This window comes from Dreissena polymorpha, chromosome 8 (genome assembly GCF_020536995.1).
Source record: "Dreissena polymorpha isolate Duluth1 chromosome 8, UMN_Dpol_1.0, whole genome shotgun sequence".
NCBI lineage: Eukaryota > Metazoa > Mollusca > Bivalvia > Myida > Dreissenidae > Dreissena > Dreissena polymorpha.
Genome location: NC_068362.1, coordinates 63417495 through 63433060, shown reverse-complemented (window position 1 = coordinate 63433060; position 15566 = coordinate 63417495). Strand labels below are relative to the sequence as shown.

The 15566-nt window shown below is 34.2% G+C and overlaps 1 protein-coding gene across 1 annotated transcript; it reads right to left on the bottom strand.

The window, feature by feature from the left end:
- Positions 1-7819: 7819 nt before the first annotated feature.
- On the bottom strand, positions 7820-9211 carry LOC127841930 (uncharacterized). The gene is made up of 3 exons (XM_052371067.1): positions 8967-9211; positions 8676-8832; positions 7820-8479 (listed from the first exon to the last, which is right to left on the bottom strand). The coding sequence occupies exons 1-3, from the start codon at positions 9012-9014 to the stop codon at positions 8313-8315; spliced, it is 372 nt and encodes a 123-aa protein (XP_052227027.1). The 5' UTR covers positions 9015-9211; the 3' UTR covers positions 7820-8312.
- Between the last annotated feature and the right edge of the window lie 6355 nt (positions 9212-15566).

The window sequence follows — 15566 nt, the reverse complement described above, 5'->3', positions numbered from 1 at the left end:
ATTCAACCTTAGAATTATGTTCTGTGTTGGTCAATGCCATAATTGGTATAACATCTATATTGAACTGGAAGTTTTCTTTGTTTTAAATGATAACATTTGCTTGGTCAGCCATAATTGTAACACTTTAGTGGTCTTTTTACACTGTAGTTTTCTCACTGACTGTGGGTTTGTTCTGAGAATGAGCCACACCAAAGTACATGTATCATTGGGGAGATGAGTTGTCAATTTTATGCTTATCAGTCTTTCATAATCCAGTACACAGGGAAAAGTCTCGATTTTTTATGCCCCCCCCCTTCGAATTAAAGGGGGCATATAGTGATCGGACTGTCCGTCTGTCTGTCTGTCCGTCTTTCCGTCACACTTTGCGTTTAGGTTTCGAAACATGCTCATAACTTCTATGTCCCTTGAGATATAACCTTCATATTTGGTAAGCATGTGTATATGGACAAGGCCTTTCCATACGCATACAAATTTTACCCCTGTGACCTTGACCTTGAACTTAGGGTCCGCGTTTAGGTTTCGAAATCTGCGTTTAGATTTCAAAAAATGTTATAACTTCTATGTCCCTTGAGATATAACCTTCATATTTGGTATGCATGTGTATATGGACAAGGCCTTTCCATACGAACACAATTTTTTACCCCTGTGACCTTGACCTTGAAGTTTGGGTCCGCGTTTAGGTTTTGAAATCTGCGTTTAGGTTTTGAAAAATGCTCAATGCTTCTATGTCCCATGAGATATAACGTTCATATTTGGTATGCATGTGTCTATGGACAAGGCCTTTCCATACGCACACAAATTTTGACCCCTGTGACCTTGACCTTGAACTTAGGGTCCGCGTTTAGGTTTCGAAATCTGCGTTTAGTTTTCGAAAAAAGCTCATAACTTCTATCAAGCGTTTATATGGGGCATAAGTCTCGATTTTTTACTATATACTATATATACTAACGTTAGTATATATAGTATATAGTAAAAAAATCGAGACTTTTCCCTGTATACCAGTATACTTGTTAAAAGTGAATTTGTAACTAATAATCACACAATATACACAATTAAAATTGTATGCATTTAGATTTATTTAGTACTGCACATAAATCATTTTCCAAAATTATGTAGCAACATTATATTATGTAATGCTGCAATACTAAAATAATTAAAGGTCGCTGATGTGTAACGGATGTGGTGTCCACCTAATGATTTGGAGGTCACTGATATGATCCCCAGTGTGGGAGTATTCTTAAGGAAATCTCCAAGAGACACCAAAGTACTGGTTCTAGGCCCAGGAAACGAACTCAAGAGCATTTCAAATACATGTACGTAGTTAGTTCTTTAATGGAACTAAAAATAGGTTAAAACTAAAAACTGATACCCTTATTCATACATTTTATTTTGAATCAAGCAAATGTGGAATTTTATTAAAGTAATGAGTAAAATTTAAAAATTCTAATTTAAAGTAATAATGATAATATAAGCTTTTTTCAATTTTAAGAATAGTAAATGATGATAATGATATGATTCTAAATTACCTAAATGATAATAATAACACATGAAATGTTAATTTATGAAAAAACGTTTTAATTTATCAATTTCATGGTATTTACAACCAGATGCAGGTAATTATATCAGAAACGTGCATTCATTATATTAATGATCAACCCAGACATTTGTAGTGATTTATGGTCACTATTTTGATTAACATTCTATACATGACCTGTCATCAAAGGTATTTTTTAGCCAGTACTACAATCGGCAATGATAGTCTGTATTGCATACATATTCTATCGTCTCTGATCGATTCGCTTCCTCAAACTGAACATATATTTAATGTTTACATAGCGTAACGTAATGCATACAGTTTCACTTTCGGTTTGGTTGGTTTTGTAAATACCGTAGTTGCATCTTAAAAACTGGAAAATATGGTGATTAAATAATAATAGAAAAGTAAATTATTTGGATAATAGGTCAAAATGCAACACAAATGAACGTTAATAGGGTTCTTAATATCAAAGTTTCGGTAAAAAGTTTGGCGATAGTTCAACGCGCATCGTTTAAAGCCTCATAACAATAGACTGATAACCTTTTGGGTAGTAAAGTAGTAATACAAGGCAAGATGGCGACCGTTAGCCACGAGGCCTATCTTACGGAGGAATTCGAGATAGCCGATGTATCACGATTGACGATGTAGTTCTCATTTTTACGCCGTTCTTCCGACGCGGCCCGAAGCCTGTATCGCGTTCGCTCGTAAATGTTTGTATATCGTTGCGAGAAATTAACATTGAATTTATTCTTGCACAAAAATAAGGAGCATTTTGTATCGCGTTAAATCTATTACCAGACCACATCTAGCGTAGACATTTTGGCTATTAATATAAGAAACACTGATCTTTTATGGGATAACTTTATTTTACGAAATATTTTTGCAAAATATTCGTAGATTTTGAGTATTAATATTACTTTAATCGAATTATTTTCGCGCACAAAACTCTTTCATAAATCAGTAAAAAAAAAATAATGAGAATAATAGTAACAAGCAGATAAGATCGAAGCAACAAAATTAGTAAGTGATCGGTATATATACCATACAAAGTACACGGATAACGTTTGCTTTAATAGTGTTAAAAAGATATCACGACCTGTAGCAAACCAGTTTATTCAATACCTTATAAGCACTGATGGCCGGGGAACAAAAACAGAAAGCATAACAGCAAAAACAAATTTAAAGCGAAGAGAAAAAAAACAGAATATTGAGTACAAATCGCCGCAAAATAATGATAAACCTTGCAAATTTTTAATATTCGTGAGGTATATATGTACATTTGATTGGTTATGTATGGGTGTTGCAGACTAGCACCATTGTTCAAAATAGCAGAATGATGATTAAACAATAACGGTGTTGCGGGACTGGGAGGGTCGACCACCCATATACTTTAATTGTTATGTCACATCTAATACTTATCAATTCTTTGAAGTTTCGACACTCCGGATATGGTCATGGCATTTCCGGAACTCCAAATTTGGTAAAAGATATATTTAGACCGGTTGATATGGCTATATTCTATATTTTCATTGGTTTACCATTATGAATATTAATTAATGTATGTAAATTTTTGCTGAACGTTCTCTTAGAAATCGCCCAAAGCATCAGTTTGGAAAAGGCTCTAAAACAAGTGGGTCGTATTGTTTGAATTTGTGTACGTTTTGGGGGAACTTGGCATTGTTCAGTAAGTTTTATTTGTATTTTTGTGTGAGTGTCTTGTTTTCAGTATTGTATTGAGCTTATTTTACAAATAAGTTACAATGTACTTTTTTATGGATTATTGGTCATTTTTTGAAGTCTCCTAGAAGTGTATTCATATTTATAAGTAAACCTTATTTTGTATGAATGGAAGTAAAGTTTATTTTCAGAATGCGTAATTGATATTAATTGTTCATTTACATGTGTCAAGATCAAGCATGGTATGTGTTTCTTTTCCTTTTGTTATTTCTTTATAATATTGTTTATTTCAGATAACCGCAATCTTAATCGTAATCGTAAACGCAAACGTTGTTTGAAGTGATGTTCAATGATGAAGAATGACTAAACGATGTATGAACTGTAATGCGCGTTATTGAGTCTTTTGACCCTTATACGTATATCAGGCCGACTTTCATGTGGCAACTGTTTAAAAGCAAGTCGAGGTCGTGACTTTTCGCAGTAAGTGTGAAACAATGGGTACATCTTTAGAACATATTTAGAACTAACCTCAATATTTAATGATTATTTTCACTGAATGAAACGTACCTTTAGATTGTATAAAGTAAATCAGATAAAAATCTATTTAAGTTGCTTGTGACAAGATTTTAAATCGAAATCCGACGTTTAACAAAATTATCCAAATGTATAAAACGTTAAGGTATGCCTTATACAGTCCAATGAGAGTGTTTCAACGACTTTTTGAAAATCAATTAGCGTTATACGACCTGGTATTTTATTATTTCAGTAAAGTTTTGATATCATAGGGCAATCGTAGGACTTCAAGAATGTTTCGTCCACAAACAAAGTAGGTCTAATCGTTTGAAATCAGACTTGGAAGGTGAAATTAACGTACACCGGCTATGGTCCCTGATACCATTTCGTATATTGTATACAGTATTGAGTAAAGATATAGGATGGCAAACACGTAGTATACCTTGACATACAGAAAAAAGGATTGCTCACATATATGCAAATTTTAAACTTCCCAATACGAACGTTCCAACTTTAATTGTAATTGGTGTAAGGCCATCCAACCTAGGGTATTTGTCGTTCTTCATTTGTCTTTGAGCATACTATTTTATTACTTCTTCCATGGCATTTGATTGTTTATATAGTGATCGATTTTTAGTATTATTTTGTGAATAATAATAACATTAAAATCAGGAGTGCTCAGCTTTTTTATAAAATTGTTGCAAAAATGCTGTGTGTACCCTTTTTTCAAGCCAAAAAAAATATTAGTCGTTTTTTGCCGTTGTTGTTCATTACAACTTCTAGATCTGAAAACGTGGCTTTAAAATGTTGCATCGCTTATTCTTTTAAATTCAACGTTTAGTTGCTCCAGTTTTTCTTTATTACTCTCATTGAATTTTTTGTTCTTTTTCTTTGATCTCCAATATAAGTTTACGTTCATTCGGCGATACTAATTTATTGTTGTAGCTTGAGTTATTAATAGTCTCCATTATTTCTTTCAAAACGATTACCAGAACAAGTTCGTAATTTATAGTAAAATATATTTTTGTTGTTCATTGTCTGTAATCTTTTGAATACGATTCCAGTCATTCCTATGAGAACAAACCTTTATTCAATTAAACATTTTTATACCGATCTAAAGTACACGTAATGAACACTGAATTTGTTCGATGTGATTTGAAATTCTCAGATCAAAGGTTATCATGTTTTCGACCAAAATATCGCATTATCATTCGAAGTGACGTTAAAACCATATGGACGCCGCACCTATTGCACGTAGGCGAGAGAAGGACGGTTTTCATAAGTCTTCCTTTAGATGATAGAAGTGACCCATACATGGACTTGTTATCTTTGTCGTGATAAGGTTTTATAAATACAACACAGACTTCGTAATTTTACCTTAAGTTATAAACAGATAGCAATGCTGTTTGTTTTCTGGTACATTTAAAGTGTTGGAAATTGCCAAGAGTTTGTTAATCGAGTAGCGCTGCAAAGTGTTGAGCTCCAAATCGGGTGTTTTCGCAGGAAACATGTACTGTAGTGTTCAGTATATTTCTGTTTATATACATACAGATAATCTGACTCTCTTCTTGGTGTATTTTCGATATTAAATACAAAACTAATTCCTGTATTTTACTCCGAATTGTCATTTTTCGTATTCAATGGCTGTGCAGTCCGGACAATTCAATGACTTCATAAATGTACAATTCATTATTGCGGCGGCATGTTTAACTTTGCTTCGTTCTACAAAAAAAAATTTAATGTTCTAATTAGCTGCATGATAATTAGATGCACCGTTTACGTTTATGCCATAGTTTGATGGTTGTGGTCTTCCAGCGCATTGCATTGCAATCGCTGATTGCTTTAAGTGTTATTTAACCTCGCAATTGTGATCATGAAGTAGAATCAAATTCGTGCGATATAGTTAAACGGAACGCCACCGTCATTTTTCTTTCCTTATGCGGTCTGTAGGTGTCGAGGATGCCATCGCCTCAACAATAAAACTGACTGTTCCTACAAATGCACATAGGGTTATTGTATACTGCTTTCAAATGCTTCACTTGTCAAAACATGGTTTCTTTTGTTAACTTGCTCCCATGGGTCCAGCCGTTCTTAAAGACGACGGACCTCAAAAATATCTGATAAAATTGATTGAGGTCCGGTATTATTTCCGAATCTGTCGGCCCTCGTGTCCATCAAAAAAATATGTTATCATGTTTTAGTTGTAAATGAAATCGACACTGGGAATATGTAAAACACTTTTTATGTTTATTTTACTTAGATAAAAAAATTAACGGATTTTACCAACCAGTTGAACTTGCTATCTTTTCTGGTGACGTAACAATATTCAACTGCTTTTTTGAAACCCGTTAGGGTTTGCACTAGTTTACTAGTGTAACGTGTCGTGTTGTGTGTTTTTTTAATTGTCACTTCATAATTTAACCATGTGAAAACATAAAAAGGACTAGTGTAACATGTCAGGATGCTTTTGTATGCTCCCGACGGTGGGCATGTAGCGATCGCACTGTCCGTCTGTCCGTCTGTTTGTCCTTACCACTTTTTTTTCAAAAATGCTCATAACTTCTATGTCGCTTCAGATGTAACCTTCATATTTGGTATGCATGTGTATATAGACAAGGCCTTTACATACGCACACAAATTTTGACCCCTTTGAGCTTGACCTTGAACTAAGGGCCCGCGTTTAGGTTTCGAAATCTGCGTTTAGGTTTCGAAAAATGCTCATATTTTCTATGTCGCTTCAGATGTAACCTTCCTATTTGGTATGCATGTGTATATGGACAATGCCTTTCCATACTCACACAAATTTTGACCCCTTTGACCTTCACGTTGAACTTAGGGTCCGCGTTTAGGTTTCGAAATCTGCATTTAGGTTTCGAAAAATGCTCATTACTTCTATTTCGCTTCAGATGTTACCTTTATATTTGGTATGCATTTGTATATGGGCAAGGCCCTTCTATACGCACACAAATTCGTACCCCTTTCACCTTGACATTGAACTTAGGGTCCGCGTTTAGGTTTCGAAATCTGAGTTTAGGTTTCCAAAATTGCTCATTAATTCTATGTCGCTTCAGATGTAACCTTCATATTTGACATGCATGTGTATATGAACATGGCCTTTTCATACGCACACAAATTTTGACCCCTTTGACCTTTACCTTGAACTTAGTGTCCGAGATTAGGTTTCGAAATCTGCGTTTAGGTTTCGAAAAATTCTCATAACCTCTATGTCGCTTCAGATGTAACCTTCTTATTTGGTATGCATGTGTATATGGACAAGGCCTTTACATACGCTTACAAATTTTTTCCCCTTTCAACTTGGCCTTGAACTTAGGGTCCGCGTTTAGGTTTCGAAATCTGCGATTAGGTTTCGAAAAATGCTAATATAACTCTATGTCTCTTGAAGTATATCCTGCACATTTGGTATGCATGTGTATAAGAAAAAGATCTAACCAGACGCCCACAAATCTTGACCCCTGTTGCCATGACCTTGAAGTTAGGGTCGGCATTAAGGTTTCGAAAATTTGTTCTGTTTTAGCTGTCTTACATAACTATCAAAGCGTTTTTCGGCGGCATATGTCATCCTATGGAGACAGCTCTTGTTTCATTGGCAATTGATATGTGTCTTGGGTAAACAGAAAGAGTATAACTTGTCGTGATGTGGAATTTTTTTATTTTTCATTGTCAATTTATATCTTTATTTTGTGTGAACAGAAAGAGTACTTGTGTTTTCGCTTTTTAAAATTACTCGCAATATATATTTAATTATTTATATAATTAAACTGCAGTGTATTTTCCAGAATATTTGAGTAACATAGTTATTAATGAACAAAAATAAATTTAATCATTCCAAATCATAGGCCTTTAATTAAATCTAGTATAAACGGCGAAAAATTACTATTATCGAATCATGTAGCGAACAGTTCAAGTCCATTTTATTTTGTCTAAGGTCGGATCGTATTTGAGTTATTATTATACTATTCAACAATTTGACGATTCTGAGATTGCAAATAACGTTTTGGCCTAATTTATATTCACCTTACCATCTATGACGTAGCAGCTTAAAACGTATACTTTCTAAAATAAACAAACAAATCAATTGATTATTTAATTGCGTTAAACAAGTACACCCTGGTAGCAATTTTAAAAAATTGTATTTCTTAAATGATTTGTATTTGTTCGTCTGTTTTTCAACACATTTTATAAACAAACAACAGGAATTATGCATTGATTGTACAGATCATAATTTTATAAATGCAAATCACTACAAACAAAATGAACTTATTAATCGATTAGGTCACACAATTTAAATATTAAGAGAGTAATTCTATATAATAGCATGAATGGAATAATGGACAAGCAAACGAAAACAGTCAATACTTTCAGACTCTGATTCGTAATTAGTCATTATACATAGTACTTGCCACCATAAAATTATAACTAGATCTAAATAATAACACAAGCATATGGCTAACAGTAAACAAATGAAATTTAGGAAGTATTTTGGAGAACATCTCTTAAGTATAGAGTTGTCAGTATTCTTCGCAACGTTAAAACGTTGACATCGAAATCGTTTCTCACATATTGTTCAATTTAAAAGCTTCGTCAGCCTTGAATGAAGCTTCGCAGCTTCAGCCCGCTTCTCTTCGGCATTATTTCTGGCGACTTTCGCTGCTCGCATACATTCAACAGCGCTGCTCAGATTCGTTCCAGCATATGCCCAACCAGCAAGTGTTAATACCAAACTGGCTTCATCTGTTAAATAAATGAGTATACTTTATTAGCCTTCGAAACATGTGCGGTAAATAGTTGTGTACGATATTAATTTCAATAGATTTAGATCTACATGTGTTGTTATTTGTTAATACTTTTTAATGATATGTATTCAAATGCACAGATTTACATTTCTTATTTAGTACTTGTTACTGTGGGTATATAAATAAGATCTTACAAGAAACTTGGCTCAGAACAGTGCCTACAACGATCCCTATACATCCAGCGAAGATTTTTGCAACGTTCCAATTGGTTTCCCGTTCAATGGACTGTGCAATGTCTTCAAAATCGCGTGCTTCTTTCTCCAGCAGAGATCTAGCCTCTCTTTCACAATGCTATAAATAAATAATTCACTTTGAAAACACATTACTTGAGAAAAAGCTTTTTACAATGAGTGTTGATTGTCTATTGCAACAACGAGTACATATATGTATTAATGTCTTTATAATTGTGGAAATAATTACGATACCTCAATTTTCCTTTTACAGTCAGCAATTTCTTGATCCTTTGGGTGCATGTTGCACTATTGCATGCCTTAACACAACACTTCTAAAACAAAACTTATAAATGGTAAGGTACAATATTTGTCTAGCTATGTCTATTAAGATCAACATAAATTCTTTAACACACTCCACAAAGATAAACTAAATAGAGTATTATCGACATGTTTTATTATCGACCATCTTAAAAATAAAATGCTAAAGTGATGTAATCACTTAAATACGTCATCATATTTATTTTAAATTGTATGATGTCATTGGTGACGTAATCTACAGCTTGTTTACTACCGCTAGGTTTACAACGAACAGCTTCTCGCATCGATATTTTTGGGCCCGGTTTTTAAACAGCGGTTCAAATGTACCAAAAGAAAAACGTTGCACCCGCTTTGAAATATTTTTTGCATAGTACTTAATCGAGAGCTATTTTGTTTGGAAATTTTACATTGTAGATCTATTATACTTTAAGCATTTAAAGCGAGTTATACGATTTGAATGCCGTCACGGAGTGGGAGGCATAACCGAATGCACTGATCCGCTAAGTCGAATGTCCCCACCCTTTTGTTTTGAACTGGAATAACAACTGGATGGATATTGCGCTAATTTTCACAGTTGAAAAATCGTTATATGTAGACGATTCTTAAAAGACGAACGTTTTCTGTTATTTTGGCAGAATTATGAACCGCCGTCGTACTTTCACAGTTAAATCTGTAGATGCTCTTTATTGGAGGAGTTTTGACTGCGACCAGTTTTTGGCATATTGTCGTATTGTCCACCATAACATATAAAGTGGATTTCTGTGTGTTCAAACATTGCGTTGTGGTTAATTCATAACGAACAAGTTTAAGCCATTTGACCTTTCCAAGTATTGATATTGAATTGACAGATTTCCAGTTTTAATATTATAACTTGTTGGTGGCATGTAGATCTATTTTGTTTTTCCTTAAATTAACCGAAAACAGAAATTATTCTATAAATTGTTACCTTATGATAGACATGGTAGATTCTATTCACTTCATGTGAATTTGATAGAAAAAAAACACTATTGTATGAGCATTAACATAAACTTTTTACATTGAGTGCTTTGTCATTTTAAACAATACATTAAATCATTAAACTCAAAAGGAGAGGTAACACTGTAAGAAGTTTGGTAGACATAGTACTCAGTTACCTCCCCGTACAAGTACAGTAACAATCGCATCCGTTTAGACAGCGCTCGTTTCGTATTATTCAATTGAAACGTAATACAATAAGTGCATAATATCTTATTTATTCAATATGTTGTACAGTTTTTATTTGTTATTCAACCAAATGTTAATAAAACGGTGTGTAACTTGCAAACGGAAGATAATTATTTGCAATTAAAACATATCGCAGGTGTTCATGATCCCCTTAAGATTTTCGGGACAAAATAATAATTGTCGCCGGTTTTGCAGACCAAAGCTCATAACATCTGTTCCTTTCGTATTCCATTCCGAAAGGTTTCCCCAGCAACTGCTTGTCTGTTATTATGTATACTTCGCAAGAAGATGTATTACCAAAAGTTATGCAGTGAACAAGGGCATTCCACTCAAAGGACACGTTTACACGCAATGGTCAATGCTTCAAATATGCCATTAACCCATTTATGCTAAGTGGATTCTCCCATCCTTCTATATTGGATCAATTTAAATCCAAAATTTGGGATGTCTAGTATATTTATTTCTATATTTAGAATATTTCTTACAGAAATTCCTTGAAGAAAAGAGACGTCTCATCTGGGTCTACGCTGTTTGCCAATGCCTTTTTCTAGACGCTAGGCATAAATGGTTTAAACAGATTATGAAGACGTCTGCTATATCATTTATAGGTCAATTTGTAAAAAAAAGTTCATTTTTGTTAACGAAGTGCATTTGGAAAAGACATATGCCCCAAGGTCAAAAGTCCAAGTCAAACTTAAATAAGGCTTTGGCAATTTTGCTGGCAATATTCATGCCCTATTGTTAAGCACTCCTGTACCGTCGTGTATACACCCATTAAAGTTAAAAGGGGGAACACCACAAAGTCACGTGATCCTGCACCATGTTAATTGCTGCATGTACCTTTATAAGTATACTATGCTTTGTCCTTAATCTTCAGTACTTTCTGAGAAATTGCAAAGCCCATTTATAACATGTACTTTTCTATTTATTTCTGGTCTACTTCGGACGAACAGACAGATATACTTATAATAGAGGACGGAATTAACAGACATACGTATAGAAACTCTATAGCTGAATCTGTGTACCTAGTTTCATGGTTTCGTATGTTCTTTTCAAGTTATTTCAACTTTTTAAGATTTGAATGACAAACCGACTGACGGATGGATAAACAGAGGAAGAGATTGACAGAGAAACAAAACACTTTTAGCTGACCAAAACCCACATTCTTTATTCTTTTAAAAATGTCAATATTCAAATATTTTCAAAATAATTACTGGGTGTTCTTTCCTCGCCCGATTATCGCAATAGTTCCAAAACCTAAAACCGAGCTGTTCTTTTTACTTTGGTTCGATATTCGCTCAAGTTTGAATAATCAATACCCATTTATTCGTCCTTCGCTTAGAATGCGCTTAAGTTAAATAACCGTATACCTGATCGAGTAATCGTGATTTGCTTAATAATCGCTTAAGTTCAAACAACCCATAACCAGCTATTCGACTTTATCTTCGTATTGAATCCCAATACTCATTACCTAGGCAACTTCATTACCTATCACCAAGTCTTCCCGATGCCAAGAATATGAGCCCCCTTCAGTGTAAAGTGTGGTCAATGCATGTGCGTGGTATTTTTTGTTTAAAGGAAGTCCCTTCTTACCGAAAATCTTATTTAGGCGGAAAGTGTCGTCCCTTATTAGCCTGTGCGGACTGCACGTGCTAATCTGGGACAACACTTTACGAACATGCATTATGCCCAGTTTTATCAGAACGCGACTCCATTGTTCGGAGAAAAGCAAGAAGTAAGATCATCAGCTCTAAATAGTCTGTCAGATGAACCCATGTTATCATCCAAATTTACGATGTCGCCATCATCAAATATTTACGCAGGCTGACTTTGTTTCAAAATATCTAGAGAAACATGATAGCCTCTTCCAAGTTCCGCCCATATGGACATTTATAAGAAAGATACATATCCTACTGGTTTGTAGTGGTCGCGTGATGGCGTATGACGAAACAATTAGTGCAAAATTCTGTCATTTGGAGCAAGGACCGACTCGTAATTCGATGTTCACAATGTCAACAGCAAAAAACGATAGGCGACAATTTTATTATAGGTCATGAAATAAAGAAGCGAAATGAATCCCAAAAGAAATAACTCTTTGACATGACCATCATTTTCGAAAAGAACCTAACTTACCTAATTATATTTTATGACAACACATGGACAATATCTTAGTCTAAATGACCTACTATCACTTTTTGACACAAATGCAGGACATAAGTTACTGCTTAATCTACGGAAATCACTATATTGAGACTAGTATGGACGAATCAATGCGTCTATTGTCTCTATAATTGTCAACTTTTCACGTGCTACTGTAAAGTATTCGACAATTAGCTCTCCATTTTACGTCTCGATGTCCCTGGGACTAGTTTTTATCTTATTAATATCAATAACAATCACTTATGTTGGCCCGTACTTCAATTTGTCAAAGAAGTAAACTTGGCTGTATTATTAAATAATCGAATCTTTAATTGCACATTGCATGTAAAATAAAATAATCGAGTCTTGATAAACTTAAAACGCTGATCTTATTTCAAATTTATGTATAATGTTATAACATTTCTAAATAATTCTTTTTAATAAAAACACTTTGTTCAAGTCCACTGCAGAATTAAACCAATTATTAACATGAATGTATTATATTTATAATGTACACATGTATATGATGTGTCATATTAATACATAGTTTTATGTTCGAATTAGGATTCCTTGTTGAAAAGTTAAGTTTGCATTGTTTGGGAATACATAAGGCTGGATTGTTAGCCTCGTTCTAAAAAACACTGGGCTTAATGCATAAGCGTAAAGTGCCGTCCAGGCTTAATGCATACGCGTAAAGTGTCGTTCAGGCTTAATGCATAAGCGTAAAGTGTCGTACAGGCTTAATGCATAAGCGTAAAGTGTCGTACAGGCTTAATGCATAAGAGTAAAATGTCGTCCAGGCTTAATGCATACGCGTAAAGTGTCGTACAGGCTTAATGCATAAGCGTAAAGTGTCGTCCTATATTAGCCTGCACATATTTATCAGGGTCAACACTTCCCGCTGGTATGAATTCTTTCGTTGAAAGAAGTCTTAGCAAAACGAAAATCAAGTTAAGGCGGAAAGTGGCGTTCCTGATTATCCTGTTCGGACCGCACAGGCTAATCTTAAACGACACTTCGCGCCAATTCATTAGGCTGAGTTCTGCCAAATCTAGGCACTTATTATACACTCATTTAGTTCAACCTTGTTCGCCTAACGTTCATCACATTCATAGTAAATGCCAAGCAAATAACTCAGTTCCAACATCAGCATTTTAATTGATTCGTCAATCATTTCACATTACCATTTGCTATAAAATAAGCAAATAAAGCTTTTGTCTCGAGCAGGATACAACCTTTGATGACTTAATTGTTCAAACATGAATATGTTTTGAGTTATATGCAAGCATTGTCTCATTTTAACACGATTTAAAACTTACTGAGCACACGGAAAATGACAAACCAGTTCTAACAGTGAAGCACCAGAGAGTCTCAATGTAACAAACTGTGGTATGCATTCTTTAATACCATGACGTTTGAATATATTGATAAAATATGCCGTTATATTTGTATTGAACCATTTTGAGAAAATAGTACAGTCCACTAAAGACAATAGGCTCCGCTTTTCGGTGAACTATGTGTAAATGTTAAAAAATGGTTTTATTTGGTGCGCGTTTTCATAAGGCAGTGAGTGATTATATTATTTCAAGTAATGCTTGTATATATACCCACATTTAAACTTCGATATATGTGATATAAGAGTTCTACAAAAGCAAGCGAAATCACTTAATAATCCAGAGGTTTTAGAGGCTTCTAAGTGTGAACCTCACTTCGTGACCAGATGCACATCGGAACAAACACGTTTCAACGAGCGTTGACGTTTTCCATTAATTTTGGTCGAGGGCCACTTACAGTTACAGATACGGGATAATACGGGATAATACGGGACAATACGGTGCAAATTGTCGACACATATCGACCGACCTACGCATTCTTTCACTGATAACATGTTTAATTGCTACTTTTTGTGTCACACGTAAGAAACGTGTACATATATACAACTGTTTATTATTAAATGCATAAACATGCTAACTCTTTTCTTATAGTGGTTATTAAATTTCACTCACAGTTTCGTTTTGTACATGGCGATGTATTTTATATATATTTTAATACAGTTGTTTGAGTAATTTTCCTATTACAATATATTTCTCTTAGGTATGATAAGGATCGTTACCCGAGGGCACCCCGTCCAGTAAACTGTATGAGCATTTTACATATTTGTTGAAAATTATCGAATATTCCATGTGTTAGTGGATGAAATGTAATTTTACCATACAATCAAAGCCATACATAGTCATCATTGATTCATATATATATATATATTATATATATATATATATATATATATATATATATATATATATATATATATATATATATATATCAAGTGTTCAATGTTACGTTTTAAGTTGTCATCAGCTGTCAAAATCATGTCTTAAACTTCAAGGACGCTGAACAGGAGATAAAATGAGCCTCGTTTTGGAAAAACTGGGTTTAATTCATGTGCGTTAAGTGTCGTCCCAGATTAGCCTATGCAATTCACACTTACTTATCAAAAACAAACGACACGTCCGTTTTAATTGAATTTTTCGTTAAAAGGATTATCTTCGAACGATATTTCAGAGCGTTGTTCCTGAATTGCGGACTGTGACACTTTGCGCACGTGTATTACGCCTAGAACGAGGCTCATATCGACTATCGGATATTGGGCAACATCATCACCAAATGAATGCGGCTGCAGACCTAGAGGTCACGTCGCTGTCTAGGCATAAGTCTGTAGTTTATTAAGAACCATAATTTCACAAAATAAAACATGTGATATAGTATTAAACAGGATAGTATATCATTCGAATACGCGCAAAAGCAAAAATGGGCGACTTGTTTGATATGTAACGTTTTACTAACATAGATATGAACGATAAAACGACAACCACACGTTTAAAATGTTCAGAGTAATACCCGTTTATTTCATAGGTTCATCCCAAGCCGAGATCGTCAAAAACAATATATAACCATACAATGTACAATGTACCTAATCGGGCATAATTCTTATATTGGAATTCCAGCACTGTGTACATAAACATGGTTTTTTATTAATGGATTTTCATGTCTGCGAATGAACTGCTTCTCTAAGGAAAGTATGTCAAACACAAATCTAGAATTCTTAAAAAAGATATAAAAATGGCAACTCAATTGTATCAATAACAACATGACTACCTTTGTTTAACAAATAGAAATGTAGTTCTGTCTTTG

Coding starts and splice junctions, on each gene's coding strand:
- LOC127841930 (XM_052371067.1), bottom strand. CDS start 9,014: ATGCACCCAAAGGATCAAGAAATTGCTGACTGTAAAAGGAAAATTGAG. Junction 8,833..8,966: donor ACTGTAAAAGGAAAATTGAG/GTATCGTAATTA, acceptor ATTTATTTATAG/CATTGTGAAAGAGAGGCTAG. Junction 8,480..8,675: donor TGTTCTGAGCCAAGTTTCTT/GTAAGATCTTAT, acceptor TTTATTTAACAG/ATGAAGCCAGTTTGGTATTA.